The sequence below is a fragment of the Astyanax mexicanus genome, chromosome 20 (assembly GCF_023375975.1).
Source record: "Astyanax mexicanus isolate ESR-SI-001 chromosome 20, AstMex3_surface, whole genome shotgun sequence".
NCBI classification, from domain to species: Eukaryota; Metazoa; Chordata; class Actinopteri; order Characiformes; family Acestrorhamphidae; genus Astyanax; species Astyanax mexicanus.
This window is the reverse complement of record NC_064427.1, coordinates 15,367,216-15,386,981: the sequence shown is the minus strand read 5'-3', so window position 1 is coordinate 15,386,981 and position 19,766 is coordinate 15,367,216. Positions and strand designations below refer to the sequence as shown.

General features: G+C 37.3%; 1 protein-coding gene and 1 long non-coding RNA gene across 2 annotated transcripts in view; one reads left to right on the top strand and one right to left on the bottom strand.

Moving 5' to 3' along the window:
* Positions 1–19,671, top strand: part of slc27a4 (solute carrier family 27 member 4) — a 38,138-nt gene extending 18,467 nt beyond the window's left edge. Inside the window, exons 4-12 of the mRNA XM_049468822.1 lie at positions 1,941–2,176; positions 3,021–3,108; positions 5,592–5,701; positions 5,900–6,109; positions 6,993–7,119; positions 7,968–8,105; positions 9,138–9,302; positions 11,446–11,592; positions 12,902–19,671. Of these exons, the coding sequence (XP_049324779.1) occupies positions 1,941–2,176; positions 3,021–3,108; positions 5,592–5,701; positions 5,900–6,109; positions 6,993–7,119; positions 7,968–8,105; positions 9,138–9,302; positions 11,446–11,592; positions 12,902–13,059 (1,379 nt within the window). The 3' untranslated portion in view covers positions 13,060–19,671. The remainder of the gene's footprint in view (positions 1–1,940; positions 2,177–3,020; positions 3,109–5,591; positions 5,702–5,899; positions 6,110–6,992; positions 7,120–7,967; positions 8,106–9,137; positions 9,303–11,445; positions 11,593–12,901) is intronic.
* Positions 1–19,766, bottom strand: part of LOC125784862 (uncharacterized) — a 28,110-nt gene that overhangs the window by 6,791 nt on the left and 1,553 nt on the right. The window lies entirely within an intron of this gene.

Here is a 19,766-nt window from a genome sequence, read left to right as displayed (position 1 = left end):
ATTGGCAACACTTTGCGCAACAATGGATTCACATCCTGCAGTGCCCGAAAGGTATGCCAATGATCATTTGAAAGATTAACCAAGTTATTGGGAGAAGGTTTTGTGGTCAGACGAGACCAAAATTGAACTTTTTGGCCTCAACTCCACCCGCCATGTGTGGAAGAAAAATGCTGCCTATGACCCCAAGAACACTGTGCCCACCGTCAAGCATGGAGGTGGAAGCATAATGTTTTGGGGGTGTTTCTCTGCCAAGGGTACAGGGCTACTTCACCGCATCACTGGGAAGATGGATGGAGCCATGTACCGCACAATCCTGAGGGACAACCTCCTCCCCTCTGCCAGGGATCTGAAAATGGGCCGTGGTTGGGTCTTCCAACATGATAACGACCCTAAACATACAGCAAAGGATTGGCTCAAGAAAAATCACATTAAGGTCATGGAGTGGCCCAGCCAGTGGTGTGTGTGCTAAACTTGTGGTTAACTACAACAAACGTCTCACCGCTGTGCTTGCAAACAAAGGCTTTGCCACTAAGTATTGAGTGTGTTTGGCAAGAGGGATCAAATACTTATTTTCCTCATTGAAATACAAATTAATTAAAATATATTCTTTAAAATTATATTCTGGATTTTTGTCTTGATATTCTGTCTCTCCATGTTAGAATATATCTACCATTAAAAGTGCAGAAGGATAGTGTCTTTATTAGTGGGCAAACAAAGAAAATCAGCAAGGGATCAAATACTTCTTGGACTCACTGTGTGTGTGTATATATATATATATATGTATATATATATATATATATACATATATATATATATATATATATATATATATATATATATATACATATATATATGTATATATACGTATATATATATATGTGTATATATATATATATATATATATATATATATATGTATATATATATATATATATATATATATATATATATATATATATATATATATATATATATATATATATATATATATATAGTAATAGTGGACCTAACCGGACTAGGTACCACCGCCCTGCCTCCAGACAAAAAAAAAAACACTAGCAAATAGATATCACTTTTCTTTTTTTTTTTTGCCTCCAAGTCATTTTATTTTGATTCACGATCTGATACTTTGGCAATGCAGCAAAAAAAAGAAAGAACACATCCCTTAAGTAAATATTTTTAATTATTATTGAAACAGCAGTATCAAAACAGCCAATTATAACAAGTACTATAGTACTAAATAGCCATGTACCATATTTTTCAGAATATAAGGTGCACTTAAAAAAGGCATCAGTGTTCCTTTAAACAATCTGGTGCTTCTTATGTATGAATTCTACCAGTAAGGTATTAAGGGTCAGTAAAGCCACTCCAATGAAGTACAACATTATAAGAGTCAGTTTTTTTTTTTGTGAAGTTTCTCCAGCACTAAGGTTGGAGCAGCCGTATTAGCATTAGCAGCTAACCGCAGCGCTGAGCACTAGCTCTTTCACCGTTCAGAGAAGAGAATATTGGACTGTAATCTGCGTGTTTACCGTGTTAAAATAAGCTATGTGGAATGAACCGCTAGCTGATAGTGCCCTGGCTTACTGGAAAACTCAGGGTTCCTCAGTTTCGGGTGGCATTTACTAGCGCTTTTTCAGGCAGCGTTTACTGCTAACCGTGTTGTTAAAAATATTGAAAATCTAAGAAACTATAAACTGTAAATAAACAGAAGCTCTTTACTCACCCAAGTAAACAAACAGTTTTCAGGACAGAAGTTTGTGTAGATAAACATTGTTAGATCTTTTGACTTAACACCATTATTCCTCACTAGTGTTTTAATCTGATGCGTTTTATAGTCAGAGTTTAACCAGAGGGATGTTTAGAGATAAGAATGAATAATAATAATAATTGTTATTATAGTTATTGTATTAATGATCACTTTGTCTCTCTCTGTGTCAGCGATGTGTGAGGTGCACAGCTCTATGGGGAAGACGGTGAATCTGTTCTGTTCTGGAGACTGGGATCCTAAACGTGTCCCTGAGGGAACGGAGTGCCTGGAGCCGCTGGTGGAGAACGCCCCCTCCCACAAACCCAGTAACCCCCCCCAGCGCGGCTTCACCGACCGCCTCTTCTACATCTACACCTCCGGAACCACCGGCATGCCTAAAGCTGCTATTGTAGTACACAGCAGGTACCTACACCTGAGAAACCAGGATCTCTTCTTATTTCTTCTCTTCTCCTCTCTTCTCTTCTCTTCTCTTCTCATTCTTTCTCTTCTCTTCTCTTCTCATTCTTTCTCTTCCCTTCTCTTCTCATTCTTTCTCTTCTCTTCTCTCCTCATTCCTTCTCTCCTCATTCCTTCTCTTCTCATTCCTGCTCTTCTCATTCTGTTCTGTTCTCTTCTCTTCTTCTATTTCCTTCTTTTCTCTTCTCTTTCCTTTTCTTCTCTTCTGTTATTTTCTCATTCCTTCTCTTCTCATTCTGTTCTGTTCTCTTCTCTTTCCTTCTCTTCTCATTCATTCTCTTCTCTTCTCTTTTCCTTCTCTTCTCTTCTCATTCCTTCTCTTCTCTTCTCATTCTTTCTCTTCTCTTCTCCTGTTTTAAACTCCTAATTTCTTATCTTGTTCTTTCTTTCCTTTTCTCTATTTTCTCCATATTTCTTTTCTCATTTCTTCTCTTCCTTTTTCCTCACTTGCCGTTCTCTTTTCTCACTACATTGCTTTCCTTCTTTTCTCTTCTTAGCTCTTTTCTCTTTTCTTACCTTTTGCTCCTTTTTTCCACTTTTTCTCCTATATATATATATCAAATGCTCTTTTCTTCTCTTCTCTCATCTCATTCCTTTTCTCCTCAGCACTCGTCTCACTTCCTCTCATCTCCTCTGCTTTATTCCTTTTTCATTTCTTCTTTACTTTTGTTGTTTTCTTTCTTCTCCTCAGCTCTCTTTTCTTATTTCTGATCTTCTTGTTTCTCCTCTGTTGTGTATTTCTCTTGGTTTCTCCTGGTTTCTCCTCACTGTTCTCTGTGGTGTTCTGCAGGTACTACCGCATGGCTGCTCTGGTGTATTACGGGTTTGGGATGAGGTCTGAGGACGTGCTGTACGATTGCCTCCCGCTGTATCACTCAGCAGGTGAGTTGAGATACGCTGTGGTGAGAGCGAGAGAGCGAAGGCCATTTCCTGAGAGAAAGAGAGAGAGAGAGAGATTGCCACAGCTTTTTCATCCTGTTTATTTTAGTCCAGTTTAGTTAAGTTTATTTAGGTTTTTAACTTGCTATTTATATGTTTATGTTTGAGTAAAATGAACATTATTGTTTTATTCTATAAACTTCAGACAACATTTCTCCCAAATTCCAAATAAAAATATTGTCATTGAGAGCATTTATTTACAGAAAATGAAAAATGGCTGAAATAACAAAAAAAGGCAGAGCTTTCAGACCTCAAATAATGCAAAGTAAAAGTTTATATTCATAAAGTACAGAAATCAATATTTGGTGGAATACTCTGGTGGTTTTTAATCACAGTTTTTTTTTTTTCATGCGTCTTGGCATCATGTTCTCCTCCACCAGTCTTACACACTGCTTTTGGATAACTTTATGCCTTTACTCCTGGTGCAAAAAATCTTGGTTTGATGGCTTGTGATCATCCATCTTGTAGGTGTTGGGACAACTGTCTTCAGAAAGAAGACAGGTGGTGCAGCAATTAATTATTATTATAGTCCATTCCTTAGTTCTTTTGTGATGTGGAGCTATTTATGAAGAAAGTGGCTAAAAAAACATTTGAAACTACACATTCAACTATGATAATATTGAGGTTTTTGTCATTTTTAACAAGGAAAATGCTTAAATTTGTGGGTTTCTTATGTCGTTTGTGCTGGACCATCTTTCAAGTAAATCGTATATCCCTCTGTTTGGAGTTTTCCTCTGAAAAATCTTGGTTTGAAGGATCATGTAGCCCCAACACTCAAATCTAACAAGACTCGGGACACCGCCCACCCCTAAAAGTAAATTTGCTACACACGGGGGTAGCGCTTTATGGTAGGGATAATGGGTGAAATGGGATATATAATGGCCATACTTTACTTATTTTACATTTACATTTTCAGCATTTATCTCGAGTAATTTACGAGGCTATTTCAGAGGTGGGTAAATGTAGTGTTAGGAGTCTTGCCCAAGGACTCCCAACATATTCACCCAGACCTGGAATTGAACCCCAGTATCCCACATAATGGTAGCTTTCTGGGAGGTAGTGGTGTTATCCACTGTGCCACACCAACCACACATTTTATAGTGTGTAAACCAGTCTAATCCCACAATCTCAGATCCATCAGTAAGACTGAAGGCTCCACTGTTGTATCTTAATTGCGTGAAACTGCTGACCACCAGGTTTCACATTCAAACACATTCAAATCCTGACTCTTCTGAATCCGGTTGTCTACTGAACTCACACTCGTCCTCCTGATCACTACAATACGATCACAGAAGGCAGGTTGGTGTTTGTGATAGCATAACAGCATCAGCATAACAATTGCTCTTGGGCATTAACTGGACTATGAGAATACAATTTCATTCCACCTCCTGTTCCACACATAATGTGAAATGACAATAAAATCTTCTTGAATCATTGAATAATTTTATGTTGAGATGGCCAAGTCTATATACAGTACCAGTCAAACATTTGGACAAACCCTTTCTCATTTAATTTTGTTTGTTTGTTTGATTTTTGTACATTGTAGATTAATATTGAATATATCAAAACTATAAAGGAATGCATATGTAATTATACAGCTAAAAAAAGTGTTAAACAAGCCCAAATATGTTTATACTTAAGCAATAATTCACAAGAAGGAGTGCTATAATGTGTAATATTGGCACTACGACCGCAGCACAGCAGTGCCAATATTACATGTTACAGCACGAACCTCGAGTGTGTTATTGTGATTATACCACAGTTTAATTATCACTGTTTATTGAAAGATTTTAAAGAGGTAAAGAGGAGGAGAAAATAGGATCTGGATTTGGTTATAAAAACTCCGCCAGTTAAAGTAGTTCCATTGCTGCTCTGTTTGTAGCTGCGCTGTTTGTCTTGTAAGCGCTGCATTGTGCTAGGTTACCTGTATGTGGTGGAGTAATACACTAATACATGGAGAGCTTTGGTTACAGTGCATTACCGGCTGATAGTGGGACTCATAGAATGCCTCTCAGCCAATCACATTTCAGGGTCAGAACTAACTGCGGTATAATACAGATTCTTTAAAGTGGCACCCTTTGCTGTAAAAATATCTACTATCCAGAGGATGTTTTCTACTATATTTTGGAACTTTGCTGTGGGAATTTGATGGCCTAATTGCTCTCTCGCACAAACAGCAGTGGGCGAAAGGGTGTCCATAAACATTTGGACATTTAGTGCACATTTCTGCAGCTCAGCTCCAACTCAAACCTCACATACCCTGTTCAGCCAATCAGGGACCTCTGAAGGCTGTAATTTATTAGCTTTGGGGTTGGTTAGGGACCAATAGAATGGACCAATAGAAATATTATTTTGTTGATGTCCATTACCATTTAAGGATATATATTGTTTTTCATTATCATGTGGATATTTGTTCTGTGTTACAGGTAACATTGTGGGAGTTGGACAGTGCCTGATTCATGGGATGACCGTCGTCATCAAGAAGAAGTTCTCAGCATCTAAATTCTGGGATGACTGCATCAAGTATAACTGCACTGTGAGTGTCAAAAGACATAATTAAAAACAGTATGATAAATGCCAAAAAAATAAAATAATACAAAACCTATGATTAAAGAAATAATTGCTATTAAAATAGAATGGAATATAAACATTGTTAAATAAAAAATATATTGTTAAGGACAGTAACATGATATTTTTGTACAGTAATCTACAATGTTCCTGTCTCTGTGTGCAGATTGTTCAGTACATCGGGGAGATCTGCCGGTATCTGCTGAATCAGCCGGTTCGGCATACGGAGCAGCAGCACCGAGTCCGCATGGCTCTGGGTAACGGCCTCCGCCAGTCCATCTGGGAGGAGTTCATGCAGCGCTTCAACGTGCCGCAGATCGCCGAGTTTTACGGAGCCACAGAGTGTAACTGCAGCCTTGGCAACTTCAACAACAAGGTGAACCCAAAGCCCAAAAGCCAGCCCGAGGGAAAAAAACTAAACAAAACCCAAAACCCAGCCCGAACCAAAGCCCATAGCCCAAAACCCATAGCCCAAAACCCATAGCCCAAAACCCATAGCCCAAAACCCAGCCAGAGCCAAATCCCATAGCTTAAAACCCAGCCCGGACCAAACTCAAAGCCCAAAACACAAACTTCAAACCCCAGCCCAAACCAAAGCCCAAAACCTAAAACCCAACCCAACCCAAAACCCAGCCTGAGCCAAAGCCTGAGCCCAGAGCACTTAAGAACAATAGCCTGGATGAGCAGAATCCATTAGCACTGTGTATACACACGCATTATTTTAGACAATATAAGTGTGTATATGTCTGTAATAGACTCTACAGTCTAATGCATTGGTTTTGCCACCTGTGGTCAGATTAGATTTATATATTGTCAAGAACTGAGAGATATGATGTGTATCATACAATACAGGGGTTACAATTCATATATTATTATATATAATCTTTATGCTGGAGATTTGTGATTCATCTCTATATACAGAATATTTGTGCTGATTTGCACTGTCACTGTGTACACACTTACACACACTCACACATACTTAAACTCACTCAGCTCCTGCTCTCCTGCTGGTGTCCGGATGCTGCCTAATGCATGTTTAAGAGGACGTGTGGGGATGAGTTTAGTGTCTGTAGTGATTCAGTGAGAGGCTGTTTCTCTCTGTACTGAGATCTAATATTAGAAAACTCTGTTTCCAAGCATAGATGAACACAAATAAACATAAAACCAGTGATCAGTGAGAGTGTCTACCTGAAATCCACTCTATATAACATTGTTTATTGATTATTTGGTTTATTGGGATGTGTGTGGGATCTCGACAGACTGGTGCCTGTGGCTTCAACAGCCGGATCCTCCCCTATGTTTACCCAATCCGACTGGTCAGAGTGGATGAGGAGACCATGGAGCTCATCAGAGGACCTGATGGAGTGTGTATACCCTGTGGTCCAGGTTAGCATACACATACATACACTTGCATTTCTGAAAAAGTCCTTCTGCTAAAAACCTCTTGTTCTTGTTGTTTGTGAAATACAGTAGGTCTCTGAGTTGTTTATGATGCTGCACATGATGAAACTCTTTCTCAAACTCTTCCTCATTGTCTGCAGCAGCTAGTAAAATAAAATGTTCAGAAAAACAAGTCGATCAGGAAATGCACCGTCTCTACATCAACCCTTGAATTAGTATTCATGGCCCCGCCCACCTCGGCTCGGGACCACCCACAGGTGGAGCTGAAGCCAGGCGGCGACACCATCTCGTCAGATAGGAGCTAACAGCGCTAGGAACAGCATGCAGTTCATTCCTGTGTTATTTGTGTGAATAACACATCAGTGTTTATATTATTTACCCAGTAATTTAGAGCTAAGAAACAAATGGTTAGAATTAGTCTATAGAGGAACACCACCAGCCAAGTACAATTCAGATAGGTAGGTGTGTGTTTACACTAGTAAAAAGTAAAAAATCCACCCCGGGGTTTTGTTCCAACTGCCTGGATTTTTACTTTCTGGACCTAGACTACCCACCTCTGTGTGTAAGTATCTGTAGGTTTACATGGGATCTCTGGAGTTGGTGTTTTACTAGGTCTAGGTCAGTGGCTGAACTGCACTTAGCCCAGGGCATTATTACACATGTTGTAAAGTAACATATGACATTGCAAAGACTGTTATTAGTGTAATTTTTTTTTTTTTTACTTTTCTAAGGCGACTAACAAAAATAATCATTAGTTGCAGCTGTAATATGCTGCATGTTTCTTGCTAAACACAGGTGATATTTAATTTCTCCTTTTCTCTGTTTCTCTACAGGTGAACCCGGTCAATTGGTGGGCAGAATTAAACAGAACGACCCGCTGAGACGCTTTGACGGCTACGTTAACGAAACCGCCACCAATAAAAAGATTGCCCACAGTGTCTTTAAGAAAGGAGACAGTGCCTACCTGTCAGGTACGCTCTTCAAAACCTGACATCACTACAAAGACTAGTGTTTTATTGGTAGTCAGAAAATGGTTTACTTTACTTTACTTTAGGATACACTACAGTACAATACATTACTATGCGATACAGTACGATACAATGCGATACGATAGAATACAATACAATATGATTCGATACAATACAGTTCAATATGATACAATACAGTACAATATAATACAATACAGTTCAATATGATACAATACAGTACAATATAATACAATACAATGAGACAAAACAAAACAGTACAATACAATACAGTACAATATTATACGATACAATATGAGACCATACAATACAGTACAATATGATACAATACAATGATACAATACAATACAGTACAATATGATACGATACAATACACTACAATATGATACAATACAATATGATGCCGTACAATACAGTACAATACAGTACAGTACAATATGATACGATACAATACAGTACAATATGATACATTACAGTACAATATGATACAATACAATATGATACGGTACAATACAGTACAATATAATACAGTACAGTACAATACGATACAGTACAGTACAATACGATACAGTACAGTACAATATGATACGATTCAATACACTACAATATGATACGATACAATACAGTACAATATAATACAATACAATACAGTACAGTACAATATGATACAGTACATACAATATGATACAGTACAGTACAATATGATACGAGACAATACAGTACAATATGATACAGTACAATATTATACGATACAATATGAAACAACACAATTTGATACAATATGATACAATACAATGTGATACAATATAACACGATACGATATGATACAACACAATATGATACGATGTGATACAGTACAGTACACTATGATACGGTACGATACAATGCAATATGATACAATATAACACAATATGATACGATATGATTCAATACATTTCTATACAATATGATGCAGTACAATAGAATTCGATACTCCAGGACAGGAGTAACTCTCTTTTCTCTCCCGCTGTTCTCCAGGTGATGTGCTGGTGATGGACGAGTGCGGCTACATGTACTTCAGAGATCGCACAGGAGACACGTTCCGCTGGAAAGGAGAGAACGTCTCGACCACTGAGGTGGAGGGAACACTGAGCCGCCTGCTGGATATGAAGGACGTGGTGGTGTACGGGGTGGAGGTGCCAGGTACTCGTTACAGTCCATTACATTACATTTTGCGGACACTTTTGTCTTTTTTGACATACAATAATGAAGTACATCAAGTAATAGAGGACATAGAAGTTCCAGGTAAAAAAAATAAAATAACAAAAATATCATTTTTAGACAGGGCCGAAAGAAGGTCAAAGGAAAATAGTGTGATAGAAGAGAAATATGGGGGGGAAAATTAAATAGGTTAGAAGTAGTTAGTTGGTTGGAGATTTTAGGACAGTAAGTATTTTCTTAAACATTTTATTTGTTTTTTTTTTTGTTTGTTTGTTTTTCTTCATGTTCTTCTCATTTTGTCTTTTTTTCTTTATTTTTTATTGCTTTTTCTTGTGTCCCTTCTTGTAAGCCTTGTGTTTCTACTATTCATAGACTCTCTTTCTATCTCTCTCACACACACACACACATTCTCTCTCTCTCTCATCCTTTCAATCTCAAATAATGCAAAGAAAACAAGTTCATATTCATGAAGTTTTAAGAGTTCAGAAATCAATATTTGGTGGAATAAACCTGGTTTTTAATCACAGTTTTCACGTATTTTGGCATCATGTTTTCCTACACCTGTCTTACACACTGCTTTTGGATAACTTTATGCTGTTTTACTCCTGGTTTGATGGCTTGTGATCATCCATCTTCCTCTTGATTACATTCCAGAGGTTTTTAATTTGGTAAAATCAAAGAAACTTGTTAATTTTAAGTGCTCTCTTATTTTTTTTAGAGAGCTGTATATAAATAATCTCTCTCTCTTTCTGTCTCTCTCTGTCTCTCTCTCTATCTCTCTCTCTCTGTCCTCTGTCTCTCTCTCTCTCTCTCTGTTGTAGACAGAGTGTATCTGACAGCTCTTTGCGCTGGTCTGTCTGTTCTTGTGGTCTGCAGTATGAGTGTGTGAGTGAGTTTGTGCACATGTATGTATGCACGAGTGTGTGTGTGTGTGCGCGTGTGTGTGATTATAGCTGGGCGTTTGTTCTGCTCTGTGGTGCTGTAATTGTGCTGAGCTCAGCCGAGCTCTGCTGCTCCAGCTGGATCCTGTTTCTCTGTTTCAGGGTCAGGATTGGGTTTGTGAGGAGTCAGAACTGAGATGTGACTATAAACTAATATTAGTCGATTAGTAAAAATTATTTATGCCATGTCCTCTATCTCTAAAAACAACAGAAACAGGTGAACATGAGATTTAACAGGCATTTAAATGTCTGAATGTTCTTTAAACACAGAAAGTACTGATATTTAGTGAGTAAATATTTTTGGAGACACAGACTAAGAATCGTGTCTTAAAATCATCAGCTGATAAACTCCTCCAGATCCCCCGTATAAAACTCAAAAAGAGCAAAGAAGAGGATTTCTGTTTTTATTCACCAGAAATCTGGAACACACTACTGATGAATATTCATCAAGTAACCTCTTTTCTCTCTTCACTATTTTTAAGAAAAAGCTAAAAACATTTCGTTTTACATTAATTATAATTAGACCTTATTCTTATTTTTGTAGCGTTTATTTAGACCCTTCTTTTTATTTATTTATTACTACTGTTTGGTTCTGATTTCATTATTATCTTTTTATTTTTCCAGCATTTAATTAGATCATAATTTTGTTAATGTTTATTTTATTTTTTTTTTTTTTTTGTCTTGCTTGCTTGTGTGCTATTTCTTACTCTGTCTCCCTGTGTAAAGCACGTTGAGCTGCATTTTTATGTAGGAAAGGTGCTATATAAAAAGTTTATTATTATTTTTATTAATATTATTATAATTATTATATTATTTACCTATGTCCCATTGCACTTTTTTCCCCAGCACTTTGTGTAATGCAGTACTGTAACAAGTTATTGATTAGTCGACAATTAAATCTGTAGTCGATGATGGTGATTTGTTGAGTGTGTGATCACTCCGTTCAGATCTGCCTTATTAAATCCAGAGTGACTCAGCAGCTGCTTGGGATTCTGGCACTGTTTTAGTTTTAATTCTTTATACAGTGATCAGGTTCTTAGTAAAAACTTACATTTCTAATTTTATTTTATTTTTTAGATTTAGTTTCAGATTCCGAATTGAGTAAATTTGTGAAGGTTTTGTGAATTTATAAATACAGTTGTGAATTTTAACATTTCTAAATTCCTCTCTGCTGCCCCCGTCAGGTGTGGAGGGTAAGGCTGGTATGGCGGCGGTTGCAGATCCGGAGAACTCTACTGATCTGGAGAAGTTCAGCAGGGATCTGGAGAAAGCTCTGCCTGTGTACGCTCGTCCTGTCTTCCTGCGCTTCCTGCCAGAGGTCAACAAGACAGGTAAGACAGTGCTGTGTTTGGCTGATAGCAGTGCTGGGAGATACGTGCTCTGAGTGCTGCGGGATGTTTGTTGTGTGTAGTTTGATGTGTATTTATAGTGCGTAGTTTTGATATTTTTACCTTTTGACCTAAAGCGGTGGTAATTTCTGGCAATAGTTCTTTACATTGGGTTACGGGTCATTGGGTCAGAATTTGATGAAAAAAGAGAAATTAACTAAAACCCCTGGAAATTGAATATTTTTACACTGACGTCCATAAAAAAGTTTTTTTAACCATTAATAAGTAGCTCTATACCTAATTGGTAGAATTCTGAGGGTCCTGACATTTAAAGTGAAGCACTAAGAAACAGATAATTTATTAAAAACCCATTATAAATACAGTATTTTGAGGTACATGAATTCTACCTGTTGCTAAAAATATATCTATAATCATGCTTTTCCAGAATTCATTTAGCAATCTGTTCCCCTATCCTACCTATTTGTTAATTCTCTTTAGTCGACTTATCGTGATCTTAATTTAAGGCTACTTTGAGCCTATGTAAATTTGTAAAAAATGTGATTCCTTTGAATAGACAACACTATGCCCCTATCTCTAGCCTGTTGGGAGCATCAGCTAAAAGTGCTGTATATAGGAAGGGACAATAGAGGTGGGCTATTCAACAAAAGTTTGTACTCGTTCCAATAGTACAATTCTTTCCATATTCATAAGCTTTCATAGAATGTGCACAAATATGGAAGAAATTAATGCAGAGTACGGACAAAAACTGTGGTTCCTTACAAAGTACTGTATTTTTTGCACTATAAGGTGCACCAGATTATAAGTCGTATTATGTGACACTAGTAGCGCTTAGGGCTGTGGTTTGCAGATAATGCTAATGCTGCTCCAGCAGGGTTAGCAGCAGGCTACAGGCCAATAATAACTCTGAACGGCCAAAGAGCTAGTGCTTAGCGCTGTAGTTAATCCTAATGCTGCTCCAGCAGTGCTAGCTGGGGTTAGCAGCAGACTATAGTACGACACACACCTTTCTCTTTCTCTTGTAATATGCTTAGGAGTAAAATATTTGTAGTTTAAGCATTAGTTAAAGTAATACTGTTATTTTAGTTTTTAATAAAGTGATGATGGCAGTGGGAGAGAACCCTGGTTTCAGTATTTAATAAAAGAGCTCAATCTCCGTTACAACATTCCATCTCAAAATACTAAACATGATAATAATAAACGGCCCTATAAGTGCAATTATAGTGCAAAAAAACGGTACTAATCTCATGTTATTGTCTTATCATCTCTCTCTTCTCTCTCTCTTTTCTCTCAGGGACCTTTAAGTTCCAGAAGACTGAAATGCGTCGGGAGGGCTTCGACCCGTCGCTGGTGTCGGACAGACTGTATTTCCTGGACTGCAGTAAGGGAAGCTACGTGCCGCTGGATGCAGAACTCCACCGTTCCATCGTCTCAGGAAAGCAGAAACTGTGAGAGGCCATTACCATCCCCGCCTGCTCAGTCATATAAATAACTCCGCCCCGAGCCCCGCCCCCTTCCACTGCCCCCGCCCCTTTTTACCTCAGCATCCACAGTGAGGGGCAGCAGGACTGCATTCAACTCACACATTTACGCTCCTGATCCCGACCCGTCCATCCGTTCTGACACCCGGGAGCGCATCACACGCAACGGCGCGCGACTGAGAGAAACGCAAGATACGCGAGAGACTGAGAAACGCGAGAGGAACACAATGAAGAACACACTTCTGTTAGAAAAACATAAAATAAAATAATACAATACAATAAAATACAACAAGCTGAAGCTTTTCCTCCTCTGCCTAACCTGCACAATGTCTGCTGACCTGGAATAAAAAAACATGTGATTAGATTTATCCAAAAGAAGGACAAAAAATAACTTTAAATAAATTCCACTCAGTAAAATGATGGAATGGGATTAAAATCTAAGAAAAGGGTTTACTTGAACTTGAACCTGAACCTACGCACTCCAAAAAGCTTCTGCTGCTTCTGCTCAGAGTTGGATGGTGGATTGCAACCAAACCAAAAATGCATGATTTATTAATATTATTATTCATATTATTATAATCGATATTATCGTGCAATATCAGTCCAGCCCTGGCAGAGCAATAGACAGCCATAAAATCAATCGATCCGTCGATCAATTGATATCAGTGCTATTTATTTCATTCTGTGTGTGCGTGAACCAAATATATTTAAGTTAATTTAAGTAGAATAGATTACTGTATGTTATCTATCAATTTATAATTTAGTGTATGAATGTATCTATGTGTATATGTATGATATATCATACATGAGCATCATTATGTGTTGTATGTTATATATTTGCCAAATATGTGCCTGTCAGTAGAGGGCAGGTTTTATTTTTTTTTATTTGTTTGGGGTATTGTTTTTGTCAGGTAAAGGTGTGTTTAGCCCTATCCGGACGGGATTAGTTTATGTGTAAAATATTTCACTCTTTTACTTCTAAATGATAAAACTCCTGCATCCGGACTGCAATTAAAAAAACAGGAGGATCAGAGAGTTTTTAGGTTTTCTCAGTCACATGACATCTCGATGTTCAGTAGCTCCTCCATTTCCATTCGCTGTTGTGTTGTTTTACACGGATCTCCTTGGAAACGCACGCCCAAAGTGTACAGTAATTACGGTGCGCGGCAGTGGACAAATAGCTATTTTATTTTACATAAAAGGCGAGGACACGAAATCTGAAGCACGGAGTTCAGAGAAAAACAGTAGATAATTCAGCGCACATGGTTGTTCTGGATGTGAATAAAATCACAGAGGATAAAAACCCCCCATAAAAGAGGTTGAGAAACTAATCCAGTCTAGAAAGGACTACAGGCAGCGTACATTGTGCAGACTAGGCTGGGCTGGTCAGGCTTCAGATCTGTAAGGAAACATCGCTTTTTTTGTCTTTATTTTTTATTTCTCTGCTGGATTTTTCTCGACGTCTTTGCATGAAGTCTGACGAGACGAGAAGCGCGACGAGGCACTCTGGCGCTACAGAACACCACCTCCTCCCACAGGCTCCGTAGCAGCGCCCCCTAATGGCCGAACAAGCTCTAAAAATACAAATAAAAGACTCCAAAGGGAAGGAACACGATTGCTTCTTCATCTGGATCACCCCCTGCTTATCTCTTCTATTGTGTTTTATCTGCAGCATCATGAATGATCAACACAAACAGAGCACTGTGCCTTACTGTGAGCTCAGCAGCACCTGGTCTTACAGGCCTGCTCCCAATCCTCTTATCAACCCTCCTCCATTTAGCTTGTGCACACTTGCTTTGTTCCCTCGTTAGGGTCCCTCGTTAGGCTGCCTGTCTGAAGAGTCATGCCGAGTCACTGTTGGTTTGTGCATGCTTGGCTGAGCCCCTCCCTTCAGCTTTCTATACTAAAGCATTCAGACCCTGTGTCTTACTGTATTTCCTCTCCCTGCTCCTGCCGTATCCCATATATCCAATATCCCATACCCCATATCAAATCCGTAAACTTCTCTGATTCCGTCCGAGCATCCGTGGTGTGTGAGCACTCTTATTCATTGCACTGTAATATTAGAAAATAAGAAAATTAGAACATTTTAAAACTTCAACCACTTTTTATTCCCTTTTTCCTCAAAAAACAGCAATCCACTCCATTTCTCCATTCCTTTCAGTCTGTCCACCATCACCACCACCCTCTGGTCTCTTTAAAAAGCTCCACAGTCAGACTGCGTTCACACAACAGCATCAGCAGGTCAAAAAATACAAATAAAGAGGCCCAAATCAATAATTCTGCAAATTTTCTGACCAAATCCAACCAAAAACCTTTATCCAGGGCTGTACTCCTGTTTTAATGTGATCTGCTGTATAACTAAACAGTCTCAGTGCTGTTTAACTTTTAAGATGTTTCGGTAAACATGTAAGAAAGGCTCATAACCACTGATTGATTCTTATTTTTCTGTTTTATTCAGTACACTTCCCTTTGTGTCAGTATATCAGTAATACAAAATGAACCATGTCTACACGCAGCACAGGGAGCAGAGAGCTTCAGCACCTGCAGTGGACCACACTAAAGCTTTCACACTTGATCAACTTTACATTCTGTAAAGGAAAAAATCTTGAAAGGAGGATCACAGAGCACCATTAATGCACTAATGCACTGATTCGCGCTTCACATGAAGTTTCGGTTTCATCCTAAAAACCAAGAATCTCCAGAATCGCAGTTATACAGCATTTCAGCATCACATATTGAAGTGAAACTATTTGTTTTTACCTGTTGTGTGAATGTAAAGCCTTAAAGCCAAAAGATTGTGTTTAATAGAGACAGTGGGAGTGGAAATGTGGAGAATGTGGAAAGCTGAAGAAGTGGACCTGATCCAATACCCCCTTAACTCCATTCCTAATAATGATACCAGTTAATTTATTTATATAAATGTGTGTGTGTTGGGGTTTGTGTGTGTGTGTGTGTGTGTGTCCACATGAAAGGAAAGGAAATGAATAGCTTCTTGTGACGGCTGTTAGTAGTGAGGTGTTAGTCTGAGTCACATGTTGTTGCTGTTTGAGCAGGAGGCTAATTGTGCTGCTTTTTTTGATTATTGTTGATGATTTTTGATGAGTTTTGTCCCCATACTTTTACATCCAGCAAGGGCAGCAAATGCACTGATCAGTAAGGTTGGAAGGAGGTGTTGTCTTTACTAGAACCTGTCTGATAAATCTTAAAGTTTTCTGATAATATCAGCCGATTTTGAGCTTCTGAGGACAGAATTCCAAATGATAAATATATATATACATATATATATATATGTATATATATATATATACATATATATATATATGTATATATATATTGATCTATACTGTATTAATAAATATTGGCTTGTCTTTTATTTAGTATTATGTTGTACTGGAAACTCTCACTTCTAAGGCTCACTTATATGCATGCTTAAAGCAGAGCTTCGGTGTAAAATTGAGTTTTTGGTGTATTAAAACATGATAAAAAGTACTAAACTTTGTTAAATAGCACACTCCGCTCTCCAGCAGCTTTCTGAGATCCAGTAATCTTGTGCTTTTTGCCCAGCACTCTTTACAAAGGGCACTTTGGGGCATATTTTGCCGATGTCAGAGCTGAATAAAAAGCTGTGTAAAAAGTGATTTATCTGCAGGGTAAAATATGCCCATATCATTCATTCTAAAACCTGGTGAGCTATTCAACAAAAGGTTAGTACTTTTTGATGATGTTTTACTACAACAAAAGTCCATTTTACACCGGAGTTCTCCTTTAAGGTGGCATGATAGCATTTGAATTTCCACTAATCCGATATAACAACACAATATTGATTACTGCATCCTTTAGGATCTAGTCCAACACTGATAAAAATGTATTATTAAAGTTGCAGATTGGGAATGCATTATATTTGATAAATTAGACCGAATTAATTCCAATTATATGTTAATTACACAAATGAAGCCAGGCAAAAAACATTAAATTCTCCAAAAAAATAATGAAACATTATATACATATATAAACTTAAGCTTTTAAAACATAAGAGATTTTTTTTTTAAAAGCATATGAACAGAATTATTTGGCCTATATTTTTTTCTAGACGCTTGCGACTGGTGTCTATCTCCGTTTTCATATCAGACGAGCCCTAGCTTGTACACTCCACACTCTTTTTAGCTTTTTTTTGTATTTTAAATTATTATTTTTTAAAAGACTTGATTTGTTCGGAATTGTAAGGGGTTGAATTGTGTTGGTCTGCTTTAGTGTGTGTGTGTTTTGGGTTCTCTTTGTTTTTTTATTATAGGTGTGTGTTGTGTTTGTTGTGGGTGTGTGTGAGAAACAGAGAGAGGACAAACACTCATGAACTCACCTGAGCTCACCTGAGACTCGGGATTGAACGTGTGTGTGTTGTGTGTGTGTGTGTTGGTGTTTGCACATGCAGTCCTATGACAGCAGGTAGTCGATGCACTTTGCTGAGGCCTGTCTCTCTCTCTCTCTCTCTGTCTGTCTCTCTCTCTCTCTCTCTCAGAAGCACACACTTCATTGCTTACTTTCTCACAAATCCTGCTTTAATATTTTATATTTCTGAAGCAGATTCTTTATGTGAAGGATTTATGTTTATGTAAATTATGCTGTTTCTTTTGGTCTGTTGATCATCATACAGTCTCACAGTCCCAAATGGTTCAGTAGTGTTTAGGCCTGTCACACAAACAATTTTGTGGTCGATATATTGTCCCAAAAGTTATTGTGATACACAATATTTTTGCCATTTTATTTGTAATTAAATGCCACTGATATAATGATAACAGAATAGCGTAAAATTATACAATTATACACTTTTTAAAGACAGCCCCAGAAAAGAAAGAATTATTATTTATTTTATATTAATTAGTTTGGGAATTATATACTTATTTATTCACCTACTTCTGTCACAGTTATTGAAGCATGACTGGATAAAATACTGTTTATTGTAATACATCTAAACAAACATACAAATAAACACAACAGAAATATAGATATAGATATTGCGATTATTAAAAATGATTGAGGTTGTGTTCATTTATTGTGCAATGAATCGACATTGCAATTATTGTGACTGGCCTAGCTGTGGTGGTCCTGTAGTCTAAAATGTAAGAAATGCTGTTTAATAAGGCAGAATTCTGGGGCACAGATAATCAAATACGTATCTTAAAGATTTACTCACGGAATTTCCACTAGATTTAAGGTCCATATTGGTTAAACAGGTAATATGCTGTAGGGCTGGGCGATATGGCCCTAAAATAATATCATGATTTTCCACAATACTTCTGGCGATATGACAAAACACTGATTTAAATATATATATATATATATATATATATATATATATATATATATATATATATATATATATATATATATATATATATATATATATATATTTCAAGAATACACTACTGCAACAAAATTAAAATTAAAATGTATTATTGCATACAATATAATATATGGCACACCCCTATCTGAGATGTTATAAAAAAATACAAGAATTTTATCAGATTTGTAACAGAAGCCAGGAATCCAGAATTATTAGTCATGATAATAATAATAATAATAATACACTCCAAATATCTCCATATATCCAGGATTAAAGTTAAATAAATGATACTGGACAGATATAATCTGTCTCTAGTAGATATATAATGGGAAATTATGAGAACAGTGTGAATTTTTCTTTTGATAAAAACAGTAAAAAAAAAAAAAAAGTAGAAATAAGAAAGGCTCATAACCACTGATTTATTCTTATTTCCTGTTTTATTCAATATACTTCCCTTTCCGTCAGTATATCAGTAATACACAATGAACCATGCATGCGACCCTACACGCAGCACAGGGAGCGGAGAGCTTCTGCACCTGCACTAGACCACACTAAAGCTTTCACCCTTGATCAGCTTTACATTCTGTAAAGAAAAAGCTTTGAGAGGAGGATCACGGAGCACCATTAATGCACATTAATGCTCTATTTGGGACTTTGAGACACGACACCTACCCTAAAAAAAATCCCAATATCCCTTTTTAAACAACAAATGAAGTCTTAGGGGCCGTCGTCTTGCAGCTGTGTTTTGGTGAAATGAGGTAAACCCGGATTTTCTTTGCTTTTTTCCTGTAACTGTGAACAAAAACGACTCCAACCAGAACTTGTAAAGACATTTCAGATTTTCTACAATTTACAAAAAAAGTATTTGTTATTTTTTCATTGTCTTCGATCATAAAGACGCTCAGCTGCAAGACAACTGCTCTCAGACTGAAGGGTGCTGTGTATGATATTTTATTGTATTTTATTTCATTAGTTTATAGAGCTTAAAACTGTGTCAACAAGTGTGTGAGTGCGTTTTTCTTGTTTTTCTTTATTTTTCTTCATTTTTTTTTATTGTTTATGGTTTATTTTTCTGTTCTATGTTTTATAAAGGACCTGTTTGTTGTCCAAAGGGAAAAATGAACTGCAGGATGGAAGCAGGTATCGCTGTTGTCCTGTAGACGGTACTGTTTCCCCTCAGTTGACCAAAACCATTTTGTTTTCTTGTTTTCATAAATTATTCACACTGACAGCTCTGAATGGCTGCGTCACTCTCAGTTCTTGCTGGTGTATCACGTATGTGTTTTTTTTGTTTAATTTTTTTTGTCATATAAATGATATTGTACATTTATTTC